The following is a 22,234-nucleotide window of genomic DNA, read 5'->3' as shown; positions in this document are numbered from 1 at the left end:
TTGGCCGGCAGGGATGTCCTCGTCCCATCGCGCACTAGCGACTTCTGTGGCGGGCTGGCGCAGTGCATGCTGACAAGGTCGCCAGGTGTATGGTGTTTCCACCGACACATTGATGCGGCTGGATTCCGGTTTAAGTTGGCATTGTGTCAAGAAGCACTGCGGCTTTGTTGGGTTGTGTTTCAGAGGATGCATGGCTTTCGACCTTTGCCTTACCCGAGCCCATACGGTAGTGGCAGCGATGAAACAAGACTAACTGGATACCACGAAATTGGGGGAAAACCCTCATTAAAAACCCTCACCTTGTTGTCTAGGTCTTAATTGAAAGGAAACACCAAAAATCTGCAGACACTCGGGCCTCCGTGAAATTATTTTGACACCTCTGCTTTAGGATGGACTAGCCTAGATGTAGATTGGTTCAGAACACTGACTGAGCTGGTCCAAATAACATTAGGTTCTTCTGAAGCAGCCTAACCCCCATAAAGCAAGAGCAGAATCAGAAAGCGGGATATACACATCAAAAGGAAGACACTTCCTGGGTTTGTGTTCAGTTGGGGACAAAAAAAATATTCCAGCAATGCAATAAGCTGTTTCAAAGCCAAAACTCTTTGGACGGCAAAAGCAAGGACTAGCGGCCTCGAAAGCAAACCAACCAAACACAAAGTTTGTAGTGGGAAATATTGGTTTCCACTGCAAACAACTGAGGCTTTGCGGCCTATTCCACCTTGCACAATGCGGTGGCGAGGTCAGGGGCTGAGGCATCAGGTAGCCAGGGTTGGGTTTCTGGGATGGAGACGGACACCGCTATTGACGCTGCCATCGGCAACCGAATCCCAGTACTCTGATCAATGACCAACATCATTGAAAATGCAAGGCCATTGTGTCCTGGAACAGGTTTAATCCAGGTCAACTGGTCTGGCCAGACTGATTCCTCTCCTTTCCACACCAAGCATAGTAACTAGTAGCCTAATCCACTGTTCAGCATGTTTCATCTAGCCTGCACTGCAAGGTACTGGTTTTACTTATTAGAAATTCATGCCAACCTCAAACACCAATTCTACAACTTCTCCAAAATGACTGATGGCCACTGCACAACATTCTCGGTTGTCTCAAAGGCTTGAAACTACCTTTTTGGTCCATCAACCACTCTGGCAGGTAGATTTAGTTAAGTTAGTTGAGATGCTTTATAAATGTTTCTAAAACAATAAATGTATTACTAGACCAGAGTCATTTAAACAAAATACCACAGATGAGACTAATTTCACCTGCCCCTTTAAGAGTGGGAGATTACCGTGGGAAAAAGACTCATGTTTGTACCTGTGAGATTGAGTCTGGCTAATCTGACCAGTAGCCGTGTTGTCTTCTCTTCCCTAGCAGTTGAAACTCAAAAATTGGAAAAACAAACTTGCTTGTGAACAAAACAATGCAAATAGCCAAGAAACACTAGGATGAAGTCTCACTTCAGTATACTTTAGTTTCAAGTAAATTAGACCAACTTTTATACCTGTGCGCAGCGCTTCTAAAAATGTATCTTTCACTCAGCACGTGCACACAGCCCCCAGCCAGTCAGTGTTGCTGCGCGAGGTGGGATAGGCTACATAAGATTTGTAGCTATGAAACAAAATGGCAGAAATACTTAGAAAACAGCTACTGCAGCACAAATGCGAGTGAAATGCTCGCACTGTGGCTTGTGAAATAGACATTTTACCCGCCAACGGAAAAATCTGACGGTTGGCGGGTGTTCATTTTAGGCACTGGTTGTCTCCAAATCTGTGTCCTCAACAGATGAAGTAAAAGGACTTGATAGGTGGAAGCCAGACCAGACCTTTTCGTCATTAAGGAAACAATATGAGGAAGGGAAGGTTTTCTAGGGTACCTAGTTTAGCAATATGTTGGACATGCATGGCAGTTCAAGAGGTGGTGGAGCTGCGGCTGCCCATAGAATGGATCACACTTGAGGGATTTCCAATTGGACAGTTTAAGTTAACGGTGGAACAGTGGTCGAACACCAACGATGTCAAGTGGCCCATGTTTGCAAAAAGAATGCAAGGACCCTCATATATGCAACCTCCAGACAATTAATGTTCTAGTGTCAAGTGACTGATAATAAGACTGATAAGTAAATAAGTGAAAAGCCTCTCAAAAAACCTCTTAGGATTCGTTGGTTAATCCATGCATGAAGCCAAACAATGCCCAACCCCACGAGAGACCTCTAAACAAACAAGAAGAAAAACAGAAGTACAGTGATGCTTACTGGTATGCAGGCACTGCATAATACATGCATCATGGCTATGTGACTTCCCACTTCCCAGAATCCATGGGTTTTGCCAAGTGGGGGCACCTAAATGGATTTTACATGTACCTGTCCTAACTCCCGTGCATCACAGAGGTAAACAAATGATGAAATGTGGGCTAATGTGTAACCCGAAAGCAGAAAAGGCAGATCCTTTCACATGCTGCAGTCCAGTCGGAGATGAAAAGGTGCCACTCGCACAGAAAAACGGCAGTGACAATCCTAAATAAGGCTTTCTCTTTTCAATGCCAAGAGCACCAAAGATAATTTTCCATTTTGTGCAAAACTTTTGAACAAAACCCTTTTTCTAACCACCTGCTAGTCAGAGAGAAGAAGGGATGAGGACGGTCCTAAAGACATGGCCCAGGCTAAGGGAACCGGTGTAGCATCCATTGGTCATATGGCCCAGGAGAAACTCTTGGAAAACTGTCATGTTACAGTCTTACAGGAGTATGCTTATCGTCGTCATCAGCCAACTTAACTCCAATAAATAACATTTTATTGGTCACATTCACATATTTAGCAGATGTTATGTGGGTGTAGCGAAATGCTTGTGTTCCTAGCACCAACAGTGCAGTAGCATATAACAATTCACAAATCTAAAAGTAGAATACAGTATATATATATATAAGTGCCTAGAGTTCCATTGTTAAGGTTGCCTGCGATAGTGATGGCTATTTAACAGTCTGAAAATGGTTTTGATGCACCTGTACTGTCCTCGCCTTCTGGATGATAGCGGGGTGAACAGGCCGTGGCTCGGGTGGTTGATGTCCTTAATTGATCCTTTTGGCCTTCTTTTGACATCGGGTGCTGTAGGTGTCCTGGAGGGCAGGCAGTGTGCCCCCAGTGATGCGTTGGGCTGACTGCACCAGCCTCTGGAGTGCCCTGCGGTTGCAGTGCTCCAGTTGCCATACCAGGTGGTGATACACCCCCGACTGGGTGTTCTCAATTGTGCATCTGTAAAAGTTTGAGGGTCTTAGGGGCCAAGCTGAATTTCTTCAGGCCCCTGAGGTTGAAGAGGCGCTGTTGCGCTTTCTTCACTACACTGTATGTGTTGGTGGACCATTTGAGATTGTCAGTGACCTGTACACAGAGGTACTTTCCAGCTTTCCACCTTCTCCACTGTGGTCACGTCGATGTGGATAGCTAATCATTCAAATTCATTGTTACTGGTTCACATAAACAGAGCCCACCCCCATTTTTCTAAGTTTAGGCTACCATTAGTCTTAGATTCCACTAAAAATGAAAATGTACTGGTTCATATAAAGAGCCTCCCAACAGAAACACCAATACAGGACCAATCAAAGTGCTACTCTTGTTAATTCCAAATCCATGCACATTTTACATTTGCACCACTCAAAAGCAGGTGGTATCGAACAGAAGCAGACAGTCACAAAAATATGAATTTGAAGGTCATTTGTGTTTGTTTTTTGTTGTTTGTTTTTTTAACATACATCCAGAAACTTAAAGCCACAATTCTACCACAGTGAGAAACGGAGCAGGTAGTGTTGGACAGAGAGAGGGAGAAGAAAAAAAGAAAAGCTGTTGCAAGTAGTTCCAGCTCGTAAGGCAGTGGCAAAATCCCGGCATGGATTAACTGGCTGGGATGGGGCACACCCCTTCTCCATAGCCGTTTCCCAGCATGCCATTTAACCATTTCCTCTCAGTTTTTACACTTCCAAGCTTTTACAAGCAATTGTTTAAACCAGATTCAAAACAAAGCGCAATGCTAGGGGCTAGAAACCTTTGATATGCGGACTCACAGGACATTCCCTCCTCACAACCAAATTCAATTTACCTTCAACCTATTCATTACCCGCAAGAGCCATGTTGCAAATAAGTATTCCTAGGATTTTTGTTTAAACTCCAGCACAAAAACTAGGTTGAGCTTTGGGGTTGAGATCTGGCAACCACAAAAAAAAAACTATTGTGCACTACTGCGACACAGAGGCATGGAGGTTATTTTAGGGTAACATCAATGGCGACTAGGTCTGACACTAAAGGGGCCAAATGTAATGTGGCTATTGTATTGATACATCCGTAAGGCCAAGATATTGAATGTGTATTAAGCCCCTTATACAATACAGTAACAGCAGACCCAGGAAGAACCAGGGTTCCTAGTCTGGTGTATTTGGGGCTTTCTTAAATCACATTCATTGATAACCATCAACCAACTGCCTTCCACCCCTATTTCACTGCTGACACAATTCTATGCCACCAATAACATTTAAGAAATACCAATGCTCTGAAATAACTTTCAAAATGATATGGAGCCATTGTGTCCATATTGCAAATAAGCATCTCTGTCAAAGCTATTTGTAAGCACCCTCATGATTGACAGCTGTTCTGAAAAAACCATGCCAGCCATTTAGACAGTCAGGTAACAGTTTTGGTGATTCACTGCCCAGACCCCTTGGGCATTGCCACAACAGGAGAAATGAACAGACGCAGCAGCCATTAGGTTATGTAAGCAGTCTCAAGGAGGTACCTCTAAGCTCTTGCAGTCTTTGTAAAAAAATATATTTAAAAAGCCTGGCACACAGAGACACACTTCAGTGACATAAGCAGCGGGTCTTGGACAAGCAGAGTGGAGTCTAGGGACAAGCAGAGTGGAGTCTAGGGACAAGCACAGTGGAGTCTAGGGACAAGCACAGTGGAGTCTAGGGACAAGCACAGTGGAGTCTAGGGACAAGCACAGTGGAGTCTAGGGACAAGCACAGTGGAGTCTAGGGACAAGCACAGTGGAGTCTAGGGACAAGCACAGTGGAGTCTAGGGACAAGCAGAGTGGAGTCTAGGGACAAGCAGAGTGGAGTCTAGGGACAAGCAGAGTGGAGTCTAGGGACAAGCAGAGTGGAGTCTAGGGACAAGCAGAGTGGAGTCTAAGATTTCCTTCAGAAAAAGATAGGAGCTATGAGGAAGAGGGAAGCGAAATCTTTGCAGAAAAATGTAGCAATTTCCTCTGAAAAAGGGTTCTTCTAGATAGAAACGACCAAGCTTGGTTTCTGACATAAAAAGAAAGGTATGAGTTGCAAAAGGTCAAGGCAATAATTCCGATATAGATTGAGCCCTATAAATCATTGTTATTCAAGGATACGTTGTTTATTCCCCATCTGGGACATATTAAGATCGCCTCGGGTGAGTGTGTATTTGTTTCGCGCCCACGATCCATGTCCACACATACACACCTTGTGAAGAAAAACAAGGACTACCTGGAACAGAGCCTCTAGGAAGTGGCAGACAGATCACATAACAGCTGTAACACCATACAACAGCACATATACATTACACTGTATGTATAGAAGAATGCTAATGGGAAAACAGGAAAGGAGCAGTGTCATCCACACGCACATTTTCCAGGAAGTCAGCGATGACATCATTTGAACACCAGCCATGATTTACGGTCCATAATCAGCCAGGTGATATTTTGACTAGGCCAACCAAGCTGTCCCAAGTTCTCAATAGCACTAAGTAGCATCAAGCCATTTAAAAAAGGCACAATATGGGATATTCCCAGTTGTTGCAATGGCAATTTCAAATAAGCTGCATGAAAATAAATACCTTAGAAATACCTCATTAGCTTAGTACAGCTGTCGTACCCAATCATTACTGACTGTCAGTTGCATCCATAGCTCCTGAATTTGAGCGTGGTTACATTTCTCCAGCATCATCCCTCAGCTTTATACCAAATCAAGTGACGGGGGAAAAAAATAACCTTAGGATTGTGGGCTTTCAGTAATATTTTCTATCCAATACTATGTGTTTTTGTGTGTATGTGAATAACTAACGTCAGAGAGTTTGGTAAAGTTCAAACATAATCTTTTACTCAGATATAACATGTTACAGGTCACAACATCCTAATCAGACATTCATAATGCACCTGTTTATATATCTTAGATGATGTGAATAATGCCAAGCCAGTGGGGCACTTATCTTAACATCTTCCTTTTCATTTAGAACTAGCTTATATTAGAGGTCAGCCGATTAATTAGGGCCGATTTCAAGTTTTCATAGCAATCGGAAATCTGTATTTTTGGACGCCGATTTTGCAGCTTTTTAATTGTTTTTATTCAATATTATAATATTATATTATAATATTATAATTTATACAATATTAACCAGGTGAAATTGTCACCTCTCACCACAGTTTGGGTCGCCTGGCTCTTTGCGAACTAATTTCCCAGGATTTTACGTAATTATGACATAACATTGAAGGTTGTGCAATGTAACAGGAATATTTAGACTCATGGATGCCACCCGTTAGATAAAATACGGAACGGAATAAATGTTTTGTTTGAGGTGACAGTTTCCGGATTTGACCTAAGGCTCATATTGCTGTGTGTTTATTATAGTTAAGTCTATGATTTGATATTTGATAGAGCAGTCTGACTGAGGGGTGGTAGGCAGCAGCAGGCTCGTAATAGTCAAAGGTATATGGTTTAGAGAGAAATAGTCGACGCGTTATAATTCCTGTAATAACTTGCGGCTGAACTTGAAAGGGGTCCTTTGTTATTTTACCGATCATGTCTTCAATAGAGAATGTCTTGATCTACTTCAAATAAGGTCTGTGTTCGTGCAGGCTTAAACCGCCTCTGCGTTTTGATACCCCTGTAAATCTCACTAGGATAAGGTAACGTTTGTCAAAATATTTTCATAAATCCCCTCTACAAAAAAAATGATCTTCGCTTATATTTAGCCAATATTGATCAGAGTTACCTTGTCCTATGGATATCTACACAGCTATAAAATTGTCAAGGTGATGTAAGCCTACAGGAAACACAGACCTTATTTTAAGTGAATCTGAAAATATCCTATGGAATAAATGAATGAAGGAACCGCTTTTCAGATTTTGCTAGAACTTTGGTAGTCAATTCTTACCATGTCCATTATTGTTTTCAACATGCATCACAGGTAACTTACACTATTTTTATTCAAACAGTTGAGAGTATTTGTCTCATAAGCAGACTCTTCGGTATCATTGTCACTTCAGAGCTGTGTGTGTATTTTACAGATGGCAGAGAAAAGCAGAGAACCAGTGTGGGACTATTACATGGAATTGGCACCAGGGAAAGCAAGGTGTCTTATTTGTGATAAAGATGTAAGATTTAAAATACCACCAACCTGTGGAATCACCTTAAGAACACCCATCCAAAAGCCCATATGTATTATATTAAGTTTGAAAAAAGTGTTCAATGTTCATTCAGTATTGTTGCAATTGTCATTATAATAATCGGTATCGGCGTCGAAAAATCATAATCGGTCGACCTCTAGCTTATATATGTGGCACACAGCCACAAAATGTTTAATTTCTTGGGTCATGTTGGACCAGAATACTGAGCCTCTGGCTTTTCTTAAGACTGGCTTCGACCAGAGTGCCCTGCATGGATACGAGAGAGAATCATTGGGCGTCGAGTTTCTGGCACTACCACCCTGTCGCCTTTGTTGACAACCTCTTCCTGCATTGTGAGTGTGCCTCTATGTCCAGTAGTCCCTACTCTTTCTTGTGTCCGGCCAGCCTCTTAGGATAAAAGACTGACGCATTCAATAACTATTGTCCTCTGCTGAATGAGCTTTAATAGCATCCCGTGTCTGTGGGGAGATGTGAACCATGCTACTGATCAAAACATCAACCTCAGCCTGTAGAGCATACACGGTCTCATGTGTCCGATATTGCAGGTGACTAGTTGTTGGTAGTGCTGCTCTAGACAAGAAATCTGCAATGTGAAGTTATATTCCTTTCTTGTATAGTACCTGTAGTTGATAACGTTGAAGCATCATCCTTTGAAGTCGCTTCAATGCAGTCAGATTCTTTTTTAAGATAACCTCAAGCGGCTTGTGATCAGTGTGCACCGTGATAAAGTCCCGATCATGAAGGTATTGATCAAAACTGTCACAGGAGAACACTATGGCTAGGCACTCCTTTTCAATTTGGGCATATCCTTGCTCCATGGGTGTCAACGTCCTTGAAGCAAATGCAATGGCTGCCCCTTCTGCAAGAGCACTGCCCCTAGGCCTTTGTCACTTGCATCACATTGTAGGGTCACTTCTTCAGGGAGGTCATAGTACATAAGTATTGGTTGGTTGCTTACAAACTTCTTGATTTGCTCCAATGCATCATCATGTTGAGGAAGCCATACCAATAGCACATCTTTATTGGTCAGCCGACACAATGGTCACATACGTCAGACAGATGAGGTAGGAATTTGGCTGAGTAATTTACAAAACCAAGCAATCGGTGCACTACTTTTGCATCTGTAGATGGCGGCATTTACTGTACTGCCTCCACCTTCTTGGGGTCTGGCTTCAGACCTTCAGCTGTCAAAAGATGTCCAATGTATTTAATACTTGTGAGCCTGAGCTTGACTTTGTCTTTATTCAGATTCTTCTCACTTGCTCTTTGTAAGAGCCAAGTCAGGTTGTGGTCATGGTCCACAGCCGTATACCAGGATGTCATCAGCTATGACGCTTATTCTTGGTAGTCCCTGAAGTGCATCATGTTGCCTTCACTGATATTCCTCTGCAGCAGGTTTCACTCCAAAAGGTAACCTTGTCCACCGGTATCTACCATTGGGGGTCCAAAATGTGGTGAGGTAACTATCTTCATCCAAACATAAATGACCGTACCCATTTTTTGAATCCATAACCGAAAATATCTTTGCGTTTGCCAGGCAAACAGGCATTTGGTAATGTGCCCAACACAAGGCTTTGTTCTGGGCACTTGGATCAAGGTAGACTCTTTTTTTCCAGGTTTTCCACCACAACCATGTTGCTTATCCACTTAGTAGGTTTGGTGACCTTCGTAATGACATCCTGTTCCTCCATTGAATCAACAGCCTTCAGAATCTTTTCCTTCAGTGGAATAGGGGTTCTGCCGGGAAGCTGTTGAACTGGTCTAACAGACTCATCCACCACTAGGCGAAGCTCACTGGCAGAGCCCCCATCCCTTCAAAAATGTCCTCAAACAGTTTCAGTATTGCCTCAGATGTACGAGCCTGATGGGACCTTTTGTTTTTCTTTAGTGCTGAATGACATGTTAGTGGTTGAGCTGTAGCAACTTTAGCTTTTCATACATTTCTGCTGAAAGGAGGCACTTTTGGAAGGTTTTCAACACTTGGAACTTTAGCACATTTCCCCATCATGATTGGCTTGTAGTTCACACTCCACTACTGGTGTAATAATCGAGCCATTGTACAGCCTTAGCCTTGCCTTGCTTGGTTGAGGCTTTGCATCTCCATCCTGCATTACTAGCATAAAGTCTCTGGAGCTGAGTATATTGACAGTTGAGCCACTCTCTAACTGGCATTTGATACTGCTGCTTGGTTCATAATCGCAGTTCTCACATGTCAGTGGGGTAAGCTTTAAGTTAGTAAACCATTTATCTTTGCCACTTTGAACAGAATTAACATCTGTCATGTATAGCATGTCCGCTTCTTCATCATCATTTTGATCACTGCATGTATCCTGTTCTAGCAGATTGACAGGCTTACTTTGTCTGTCTGTACACTTTTTTTCCCACAGAATTTGCATTTAACCCCATATGCTGGGTATTTCGCTCTTGCGTGTGTTGATCCACAGTACGTGGACCCTTCTTTAGTATGAATTATGTTTCCATTTTCTATCGACACGGTCTCTGTATTTGTTCTGAGTGGCACAATCGACAGATTCAGGGACAGTGTTCATCTTTTTTAATTGGGTCTGTGTCTGTTCACTTGCTCTGCATATATCTATGGCTTTATTCAGAGTGTAAGTTGTGGTTCATGCAGCATACTTGCTTTTATCTTTACAGCCAATCATTTTGTCTCTCAATGACCCGAAATCACATGAATACGACCATTGACGCAACCTCACAACATATTGACCACGTCTCTGCTTGAGTTTGATCTCATGTGTTAAAAAGCAATCTTTCATAAATCACATTACAGGTAAGTTCAAAATGCCTTTGCAAACCGTCAAGTTTTTTCTTTGAATATTTTCTGTCCTTCCCCCAGATCTAGGAGACACGGAAGCATATGCCACTCTTCCAATAACACTGAGCAGTGTTGCCAATCTCACATGCAGGTCTTTTTTTTTTATCTAAACCTGTAGCGATGTCATAATTCTCCTTCTGATCATAGAAGAACAAACAGTTCTGATACAAATCACCTTTCATGTCCATGGAGCTAGGCATCAGAATTTGACTGAGACATTGTATGCTCTTTGTCCTCGCTCATTTGTTCCTCTATTTCAAGTCTTTCCCGCAGCGCTCGACTTCTTCAAGCTCTGTCAAATTGGTTGTTGATCATTGCTAGACAACCATTCTCAGGTCTTGCCATAGATCTCCAAGTAGATTTAAGTCAAAACTGTAACTCGGCCGCTCAGGAACATTCACCGTCTTCTTGATAAGCAACTCCAATAACTGGCCTTGTCATTTAGGTTTTTGTCCTGCTGAAAGGTGAATTTATCTCCCAGTGTGTGGAGGAAAGTAGACAACCAGGTATTCCCTTTAGGATTTTGCCTGTGCTTAGCTCCATTCCGTTTCTTCTTTATCCTGAAAATAATTCCCCAAAACAAATCACAAGCATACCATTAACATGATGCAGCCACCACCATGCTTGAAAATATGGATAGTGGTACTCGGTAATGTGTTTCACTTGCCCCAACCATAATACTTTATATTCAGGACAAAAAGTGAATTGATTTGCCATACAGTTCCTTCTGTACAGGCATCTCTCTTTTCACTCTGTCAATTACAGTTGAAGTCGGAAGTTTACGTACACTTAGGTTGGAGTTATTAAAACTAGTTTTTCAACTACTCCACACATTTCTTATTAACAAACTATAGTTTTGGCATGTCGGTTAGGACATCTACTGGCATGACACCAGTAATTTTTACAACAATTGTTTACAGACAGATTTCACTATATCACAATTCCAGTGGGTCAGAAGTTATATACACTAAGTTGACTGTGCCTTTAAAAAGCTTGGAAAATTCCAGAAAATGATGTCATGGCTTTAGAAGCTTCTGATCAGCTAATTTACATCATTTGGAGGTGTACCTGTGGATGTATTTCAAGGCCTACCTTCAATCTCAGTGCCTCTTTGCTTGACATCATGGGGAAATCAAAAGAAATCAGCAAAGACCTAAAAAAAAAAAAATGGTAGACCTCCACAAGTCTGCTTCATCCTTGGGAACAATTTCCATACGCCTGAAGATACCACGTTCATCTGTACAAACAATAGTACGCAAGCATAAACACCATTGGACCACGCAGCGGTCATACCGCTCAGGAAGGAGGCACGTTCTGTCTCCTAGAGATGAACGTACTTTGGTGCGAAAAGTGCAAATCAATCCCAGAACAGCAGCAAAAATGACCTTATGAAGATGCTGGAGGAAACGGGTGCAAAAGTATCTATATCCACAGTAAAACTAGTCCTATATCGACATAGCTTGAAAGGCCACTCTGCAAGGAAGAAGCCACTGCTCCAAAACCGCCATATAAAAGCCAGACTACGGTTTGCAACTGCACATGGGGACAAAGATCATTATTTTTGGAGAAATGTCCTCTGGTCTGATGAAACAAAAATAGAACTGTTTGGCCATAATGACCATTGTTCTGCTTGGAGGAAAAAGGGGGAGGCTTGCAAGCCGAAGAACACCATCCCAACCGTGAAGCACGGGGTGGCAGCATCATGTTGTGGGGGTTCTTTGCTGCAGGAGGGGCTGGTGCACTTCACAAAATAGATGGCATCATGAGAAAATAAAATTATGTGGATATATTGAATGCTTTTGTTGGCACTCCGATATGTCCCATAAACATCACAAATGGTCCTCCGTCGATATATATCCAAAATGTCCATTTATTTGGCGTGTTTGATCCAGAAAAACACTGGTTCCAATTTGCTCAACGTGACTAGAAAAGATCTCAAAAGTTACCTGTAAACCTTGCCAAAACATTTCAAACTACTTTTGTAATACAACTTTAGGTATTTTTTTACGTAAATAATCAATAAAAATGAAGACGGGATGATCTGTGTTCAATACAGGAGGAAAACAAACTGTAGCTAGCTTTCTGGTCACGCGCTTCTAACAGCACACTTCAAGTTACCCTCGTTCTGAACAGTGCTACTTCTTCATTACACAAAGGAAAAACCTCAACCAATTTCTAAAGACTGTTGACATCCAGTGGAAGCAGTAGGAACTGCAAGAAGGTCCCTTAGAAATCTGGATTCCCAATGAAACCCCATTGAAAAGAGAGTGACCTCAAAAAAATATATTTTTCTGAATGATTTGTCCTCTGGGTTTCGCCTGCTAAATAAGTTGTTATACTCGGTTATAAGTTCTGTTATAGACATGATTCAAACAGTTTTAGAAGGTTCAGAGTGTTTTCTATCCAAAACTACTAATAATATGCATATCTTATCTTCTGGGGATGAGTAGCAGGCAGTTGAATTTGGCCATGCATTTCATCCAGACGTGAAAATACTGCCCCGTCACCAAGAAGTTAAACAATTTAAAGGCAATGCTACCAAATACTAATTGAGTATGTAAACATCTGACCCACTGGGAATGCGATGAAAGAAATAAAAGCTCAAATAAATCTCTCTACTATTATTCGCTAGCGTCCCACCTCGCCAACAGCCAGTGAAATTGCAGGGCGCCAAATTCAAAACAGAAATCCCATAATTAAAATTCCTTAAAACATACAAGTGTTATACACCATTTTAAAGAAACTTCTTGTAAATCCAACCACAGTGTCCAATTTCAAAAAGGCTTTACTGCGAAAGCACACCATGTGATTATGTTAGGTCAGCACCTACTCACAGAAAACCAGTCTTTTCCAGCCAAGGAGAGGGCTCACAAGAGTCTGTCATCACTAACCTTTAATGATCTTCGTCAGATGGCACTCATAGGACTTCATGTTACACAATACATGCATGTTTAGTTCGATAAAGTTCATATTTATATCCAAAAATCAGTTTATTTTGGCGCGTTATATTCAGAAATGCATGGTCTCAAACAAACATCTGGTGAAAGTGCAGAGAGCCACATCAAATTACAGAAATATTAATCATAAACATTGATAAACGATACAAGTGTTAAACATATGACTAAAGATAAACTTTCCTTAAGACACACAAATTACCAGAGGGAGTCCGACCAGCAATTGGTTGGATTGTGCCGGGCAAGCTCAGACCTGCTGCGCTGGTCAAAAAAGAAATAAAAATAACACAGCTAGTGACTGACTAGCACCCGTTGTCTCACTCTCTCCTTCCTGCTGCAGCGACCACCAGAGAACATCAAAGTGTTTATCGTGCCGTCAATGTTGCTGAAGCAGAGAAGTTTCTGTTACAGAAAATCCCTCATTTGAAAATCCCTATTCCCTTAACCCTGCGCTCTTATACGTGAAAATGTAGCATCGCATGTAGCATCACGTGACCAAAGACCTATTTGCACGGACTATCATTACAGAGAAAGTTGGTATGTAAGTAATTACTCCAAATGTCGTTATTCCAGAGGGACGAGTTTCGGTCTGGGATTAGTTTTTTCCAAACTGCAACGCTTATTTCTTACCAATAATGAAGTTATGCCAGAAGCCTAAGATTTTTTATTGTCTGGGGTGAAGACACAGGATTTCAACTATCCAGGTGATTATGGCCACACTGATAACTCAAGCTTGGTTCCAAGTTCTAACACCATTACCAAAACTGTCACCATTTGAATTGAGGAAGTGTGATCATAATCATTAGGACATTTGAGCAATCTGCAGTATGTCCTAGATGCCCCAGCCTTCAGATTTGAGCTAAACAGTGCAATTGCACTTCAGATATGTTTAAAGCTTGGATGCGAAAGTAACATTTCCAAACCTTTTGGTCAGTTGCATGCTGCTTTGAGATCTATTAACAGCAAGGGTTGCATTAAATAGGCTCAAATTTGTTACTTATGCATTTGGCAATATTCAAGTAATAAAGTATTCCCTGTGAAAGTTGATATATAAATGGCCCACGTGTAGCCTGTGAATGACCAGCTCAAAAATCGGTCTTAGATAGCAACATTTTAAATTGTATTTTTTTTATTTTTTTAATTGGATAACAGTATAGACTCAGAGCTCCAAAATTGTATATCATACAATACAGTTGAGGAACAATGGAAAAGTAATTCTGCTTTGAAAGTTGATAAACTTGTAAACTCACTTTTGAGAAAATGGCCTTTGAATGTTTTGGTACTACTACTGGAGAGCCTTCTTTGTCTACACCGATTCATCATAGGTTGTTTTCATGTTATCCAGAAGTCGGTGACTAAAACTGTGCTGTCAGATTGTCAGTTTGTAAATTCAGAGCGTTTCACGCAGAGCATTTAGAGCGCACACTGGATGCTCTGGGTGATGAGTAGGGTTGATCCAAACGTTCTGACCTCACAACTGCAGTCAAGCACCCAAGCTAAATGGCTAACATTGGCTAGTTTGCCAGCTACTTCCAGACACAAATGAGATCATGGTGACCATTTTACTCAACCTAACAGAGCTGATTGGGCTGTTTTCATGTTATCCAGAATGTTGGTAACTGTGCTGCTGGCAACAACACTAATTACACTTTTTTGCCAACATTTACTGACACCGGCCATATTCAACAGGTGTTGAGCATTTGTAAATTCATCAGTTATTCTATGCTCTGGCACACTCAGACGAGAATGCTCAGAAATCGGACTACATAGCCAGAGAATTTACAAACGCACCTGAAATGGTTACTTGCATAGTGGAGTCTTTTGTTAAGACATGTAGCTAGCTAGCTAGGTAAACAATTTCGCATAATCCCAACTCGTGACGTTACTACCATGCATGAATCTGCAGGTATCTAACCAACCAGGTTCAATGTTAGCTAGCCAAGCAAATGGCTCTGAGATATGAATAATAAGATCATACATGTAACATACGCTAGCAAGCCAGCCAGCTAACAGTACACCAACTTGAAATGAAACCACTTTGTCAAAATTAGAAATGTGTAATATCTGAAAATGTAGCTAGCTTAGACTATTTTACCCGTATACATCATTCATGGATGGACACATCTCCTGTCGGATGCCATGGTTGTCCTTAGTTTGAAGATGTAACCTGGAGACTGGCGTTTTCTCCATCTCCTTAGCTATCATACTCAAATTCCACTGATTTCAAAACTCGGTCCTCCAGAAAGTGGAGAGAAACACTTTTTACTACACAATACTTGTTTTTAAAGCGGAGTTTGACACAAGGGTACCTAGAAATACTGGACAGCTCAAATAGACAGAAGCGTGTTATATGGCCTACCAATTCAAACTCTCGGCATGTTCAGCCCACTCATTATCTCAGGCTAGTGGGAAGGTTGCTGTTTTTTTCCATGGCTAAACAACTAGGGTCATAATTTAACAATTTTATTCGTACTTACATTTGACATACAAGTTTGTTATTAAGGAACATGAAAGTTCACATGTTCGAGGCATTTCTGCCAAAAAAAATGCAGAAAAACATTTTACATCTAAACGGCTCCTGTGAAGTAGTGACCCCGTGACATACGCTTAGTTTCCTGAAACAGGTCACACAACTTAGTTACATTTATCGAATCAGCTACTGTTACCGTGCACAAACCGCGAGCAACACCTGTCAAACTCAGACATCTCTCTCAAAACACAGGGATGTTGATTCACATGGGACTAGTATTACCAAAGGACATTGGAGTTTGTTACTCTCCTGCGATGTAAAAATGACTGACATGGCAGATTGGGTCAGAACTAAAATTACAGAAGTGGTGTTTTGTTCTCGTGCACATAATTACATTACCCGAACCCCCCCAGTAAAAATAAGCCCGTCTGAATGGGGCACAATAGGGCCTGACCTATAGCTTATCATAATTACATCAATAAATTGGTTATAACAAACTCTGAACACCGTAAAACATGACAGCAAAATGAATGCTGAAGACATGACAAATTCGAAAATGGGGGAATGTTTACTGGTTGCTCAGGAGGTAAAAGGGAAAGCCAGATGTTTGGAATATACTTTACTAGTTGTGGAAAATACTGGAGCTCAAGAAAAATAAGGTAATGCTGCGTGAATATTGTGTCTGCCAAACAGGTGCTGTATAGATTACAATATAATTTCTGACCTTTTGGAACAATGTAAACACTAAATAAATAAGTGTACCAGAGAGTCCGTTGTAATGTTTTTTTGTTAAGCCTTTATTACAGGAAAGACTAAAAACAGTCGCATTCATTCATGAATGCAATTTCTGAAATGGAATGCTTCATTTATTGTTTAAGCCAATTATTCAAGGCTCACTATATTTTAAAACTAAAATGCTTGATTGCAATTCAAAATCATGAATGACTCATATGCTGTGTAATGACATGAACGAATTAATGATGGATTCAGTAGCATATAAGTATTGAAATATAGTCCTAAGTAAGTTACGGTATTAAGAATAAACAGGAGGCGCTCTTAGCTGTATGTAGGCCTCAATGTTGGCTATACTAAGCCTACTAATGATCATGACCTTACTTATGATCATTATAATAATAGTAATAATAAGATCAAGAAAGAGGAGCGTTGTTATCAATATTATTTTTTCGGACAATTTGGAACAATGTAAACACTAAATAAATGAGAAATAATACCAGAGCGGCTGTTCTAAAAATATATTTTTTTTTTTTTACAAAAATGTTAAAGTGCAAAGCTTAAAAAAAGCTGAATTTGTGAAATTGCTTACTTACGTGAGGCTTGGTGCTCACGGAATCAGTAAGCTTCTAAACAAACACAAACGGGCAACATTCCTATAGATGCACATGAATGATTTATAAAGCCAGGCACATTTAACAGTTAGGCTATTGATTATAGACCTAATTAAGTTGGGGTTTCCTCTCTCCTCACTTTTCTTAGACAATGATACAAGGGCTGTTTTCTCATTTCCTCATTCTACTGCTGCCTCCGCCGCATTGTTCTCAACACCAATATGCTGGTTAACTTTGCTATTATACAAATAGCAACATGGTCTAGGAAAAGGCGCCAACTCAACAGCGCACTGATGTGTTCCTGCGACCACTAGCGCATTTATTATAAAATAATATTTTTTATTAGTGTTGCACCATTGTTCTTATGTAATATAAACAAACAATTGCAGTAGAACGTCTTAGACTGATGGACTGTTCCATCCCCACCACAATGGATGAGTCCACTCAGATAGGTGCGAATCAGACAGGTGTCTTGTACACCATGATATATTTTTTATTGCTACTGCTCGACTAAAGAAATCTTGGTCGACCAAAAGCCTATCGACCAGTCAACTAAATGGGTTAGCCTTAAGCCAATCACATCCTTCATCTGAAGACGAAACCTCCTCCCCACAAAGTTATACAGACCATCTTCTAGAGTTGTTCTTGATTGGATTAGTGCTACATGGTATTCTAGTGATAGGTGGTATGCAATACTTCCTCTCCTGTATGAGTTTGCCATGTGAAAGGATGAAAGTGGGGATATCTCTGAGACAAAATGTAACAACCGGAAAGGAAAAACATGAAAAAAGACGGGTACATTGTCAGTTCCTAGGCAGTGTCTCTGTGACGGGGGAGTCAGTCACTGGCCGCGGGCAGCGTTTGGTACACTAGCACACACATCGCACCTCCCTGCTCCGTTAACAATGTGGGTCGACAAGTTCACTTTGCTATCTTAGTACATACATTTTACACTTTATTCTTACCTCCCGTCAGTAACAGTTTATGGTATAAAGAATGTACAGACAAGCGTTCATGTTTAATTTAAGCAACGTTTATTGTACTTATCTATGTTATGGATGAGCGTGTTTTGTTTGGTTCTGTTCCTCTCTCTCCATCTCTGTAGCTTCAGGGTATGCTGGGATAAGGACCAGAGCTACGGTAATCAGGCTGGCTTTGTAGTGGCTCAAATGGCTCGTTCATGTGAATGGGCATATTGGAAGACTCCATGTCAGTAGGGATGGGATTTTCTAAATGTGTTATATTGGTATATTGTATCTTGAGAAACGTGTTGCAATGTATATAATTCATTATGTTTAGCTGAGTGAAAAATGTAGGCTTTGATGACGGTAATTGCTTAATTAATAAGTGCTGGGTATGTTCTGATGGGAGGGGTTTCCACTACAAAAGGAGCCTCTCTTTCAGTTCAAGGGGGGAACCATTTTGGATTGAGCTGTTGATGGGGCAGCATTGTTTTAAGCTGTCCCCATAATGTATACTTTGGATGGCAGTACTGTTGCTTTTCTTCCGGATTCACTACGTAAATAAACACCCTTGCACAGAAGTACTTTTGCGGCTCTGCCATCTTTTTATTTGTTAGAGGTTAGGTTTTTCAGTTTAGCCTTCTGGCCTACTCTACGTGACAGTCTCCTTGAGTGCCTCGAGGGGCGCCCGGCTTCCTCTGAGCCAATGCACCTCAAAACACGAGTGGCTCGTCAAGATGGAATCTCGGCTTAGGTTGGCTCCACGCCACACTTTGTGACGCCCCGCTTCCCTCTCCAAACACACACATACCCCTCCCCACCAGCAACGTTTGGGGATAGCTTGGGTTATCCATGTAGCCACAGCAGCACATATCTCCTTCCTTGCACTCATGATTCATTTGGGAGGCCGCGTATTGGGAGATGAAAACGCTGGCAGATTTAATAATTCATGGTACTTAATAAATTCATTTAGTGGACCTATGGGGTTGTGGGGCTGAGGGAGATGAGTATTACCAATTAAAAATGTTTTTTTTTTTTTAATTGTCCGCTTTGAAAGAAATGGCAAGATTACTGAAGAATTCCATGAGTTGATTAAGTAATAAACCTGAACCAGCCAAAGAGACATCTGTCGGTAGACTTAATGTTTTTATCCTCTACGATAATAATTAATCCTACCTTTACAACTCACAACCACCCAAAATGAAAACTCCAACCAACCAACCCTCCCCCCTAAACAACCAAACTGCTTAGTAAAATACATCCAGTAGATCACCACAAGAACAAATGCCACAGGGACCAATGAAACCACAGAGGGCAACACCATCAGCCAAGGCATCAAAACTAAGCATCACACCAAGATTAGAGTGCAGAGGGACCTACTTCTTTCTGGGTGTGGGTAATCCAGAGCCTGCATCCTTACGAGGCCGGCCGCGGGGGCGCCGGTCTGTGGGGGCAGGGGAGGGGGTGCACCCCCCAGTAATGCTCAGGGGAGTAGAAGGTCCGTGGTCAGAGGGATCCAGACTCTTGTCCTCTGATGACATTCTGCGGACCAGGATGGAGAGCATAGAGAAGAGGAGAGAGAAGGAGACAAGTTTATTAATTGAACCATGGACATCGGATTGGAGCTGTGGGGATACATTGGTCTTGCTAGGTAAGATAATTAAATACCAAAGTAGATAAAAAAGAAACAGAAAACAACTTCTGGTTTGGTTAACACACAACCTGTATTGTAAGGTGCCCCGTTTGAGTACACCATGAGACACAGTGGACTTTCTACTGAAATCCATCCACACACACAATACATTTAGAACGGCCTTGTTCTGAAATGGATTAAAAAGGTTTAGAGATTACTGAAGAAAAAAAAATATCACAATTACATAAGTACTCAGACCCTTTACTCAGTACTCTGTTGAAGCACCTTTGCCAACGATTACAGACTGGAGTATGACGCTACAAGCTTGGCATGCCTGTATTTGGGGAGGTTATCCCATTGTTCTCTGTAGATCCTCTCAAGCTCGATCAGGTTGGATGGGGAGCATCCAACCTGAGTGTGCGTGTGAGATATATCTCACACACACAGTACTAGTCAAACGTTGACAGACAATCATTCAAGGGTTTTTATTTTTACTATTTTATACAATTGTAGAATAACAGAAAATACATCAAAACTATGAAATAACACATGTGGAATCATTACGAATCAAAAAAACAAAAGAATTGTTCAACAAATCAAAATATATTTGAGATTCTTCAAAGTAGCCACCCTTTGCCTTGACTGTGAACACTCTTGGCATTCTCTCAACCAGCTTCACCTGGAATGCTTTTCCAACAGTCTTGAAGGAGTTCCCACATATGCGGAGCACTTGTTGGCTGCTTTTCCTTCACTCTGCGGTCCAACTCATCCCAAACCATTTCAATTGGATTGAGGTTGGGAGATTGTGGAGACCCAAGTCACCTGATGCAGCACTCCCATCACTCTCCTTCTTGGTCAAATAGCCCTTACACAGCCTGGAGGTATGTTGGGTCATTGTCCCGTTGAAAAACAAATGATAGCCCAAACCAGATGGGATGGCGTATCACTGCAGAATGCTGTGGTAGCCATGCTGGTTAAGTGAGCCTTGAACTCAAAATAAATCACTGACAGTGTAACCAGCAAAAGACGCCCACACCAAACACACTCCTCGTCCATGTTTCACGGTGGGAACCACATATGCGGAGATCCGTTCACCTACTCTGCGTCTCACAAAGCCAAGATGGTTGGAACCAAAAATATCAAATTTGGACTCATCAGATCAAAGAACAGATTTCCACGGTCTAATGTTATTTGCAGCAAATCGACCATGAAGGCTCGATTCACAGTCTCCTCTGAACAGTTGATATTGAGATGTGTCTGTTGAACTCTCTGACACATTTATTTGTGCTGCAATTTCTGAGGCTGGTAACTCTAATGAATTTATCCTCTGCAGCAGAGGTAACTCTGGGTCTTCCATTCCTGTGACGGTCCTCATGAGAGCCAGTTTCATCATAGCGCTTGATGGTTTTTGCAACTGCACTTGAACGCTCAAAGTTCTTGAAATTTTCCAGATTGACTGACCTTCATGTCTTTAAAATAAATGGACTGTCATTTCTCTTTGCTTATTTGAGCTGTTCTTGCCATAATAAAGACTTGGTCTTTTACCAAATAGTGCTATCTTCTGTATACCACTCTTACCTTGTCACCACACAACTGATTGGCTCAAATGCATTAAGGAAAGAAATTCCACACATTAACTTTTAACAAGGCACATCTGTTAATTGAAATGCATTTAAGGTGACTACCTCATGAAGCTGGTTGAGAGAATGCCAAGAGTATGCAAAGCTGTCATCAAGGCAAAGGGTGGCTGCTGTAAAGAATTTCACTTTTTTGGTTACTACATGATTCCATGTGTTATTTCATAGTTTTGATGTCTTCACTTTTTTCTACAATATAGAAAAGAGTAAAAGTAAAGAAAAACCCTGGAATGAGTAGGTGGTCCAAACTTTTGACTGGTACTGTATATACAGTGGGGAGAACAAATATTTGATCCACTGCCGATTTTGCAGGTTTTCCTACTTACAAAGAATGTAGAGGTCTGTAATTTTCATCATAGGTACACTTCAACTGTGAGAGATGGAATCTAAAACACAATTCCAGAAAATCACATTGTATGATTTTTAAGTAATTAATTAAAATTGTATTGCATGACATAGGTATTTGATCACCTACAAACCAGTAAGAATTCCGGCTCTCACAGACCTGTTAGTTTTTCTTTAAGAAGCCCTCCTGTTCTCCACTCATTACCTGTATTAACTGAACCTGTTTGAGCTCGTTACCTGTATAAAAGACACCTGTCCACACACTCAATCAAACAGACTCCAACCTCTCCACAATGGCGAATACCAGGGAGCTGTGTAAGGACATCAGGGATAAAATTGTAGACCTGCACAAGGCTGGGATGGGCTACAGGACAATAGGCAAGCAGCTTGGTGAGAAGGCAACAACGTTGGCGCAATTATTAGAAAATGGAAGAAGTTCAAGATGACGGTCAATCACCCTCGGTCTGGGGCTCCATGCAAGATCTCACCTCGTGGGGCATCAATGATCATGAGGAAGGTAAGGGATCCGCCCAGAACTACACGCAGGACCTGTTCAATGACCTGAAGAGAGCTGGGGCAACAGTCTCAAAGAAAACCATTAGTAACACACTACGCCATCATGGATTAAAATC

The 22,234-nt window shown here is 41.4% G+C and overlaps 1 protein-coding gene across 1 annotated transcript in view; it reads right to left on the bottom strand.

Annotated features, from left to right (window-relative positions):
• The window catches only part of LOC118963986 (histone-lysine N-methyltransferase 2C-like), a gene marked incomplete at its 3' end in the record, with an annotated part of 32,230 nt that extends 12,673 nt beyond the window's left edge, over positions 1-19,557 (bottom strand). Inside the window, exon 1 of the mRNA XM_036974776.1 lies at positions 19,368-19,557. Within this exon, the coding sequence (XP_036830671.1) occupies positions 19,368-19,552 (185 nt within the window). The remainder of the gene's footprint in view (positions 1-19,367) is intronic.
• Between the last annotated feature and the right edge of the window lie 2,677 nt (positions 19,558-22,234).

Source organism: Oncorhynchus mykiss, unplaced genomic scaffold, assembly GCF_013265735.2.
Source record: "Oncorhynchus mykiss isolate Arlee unplaced genomic scaffold, USDA_OmykA_1.1 un_scaffold_883, whole genome shotgun sequence".
Classification (NCBI taxonomy): domain Eukaryota; kingdom Metazoa; phylum Chordata; class Actinopteri; order Salmoniformes; family Salmonidae; genus Oncorhynchus; species Oncorhynchus mykiss.
This window is presented reverse-complemented; position numbering and strand designations above follow the sequence as displayed.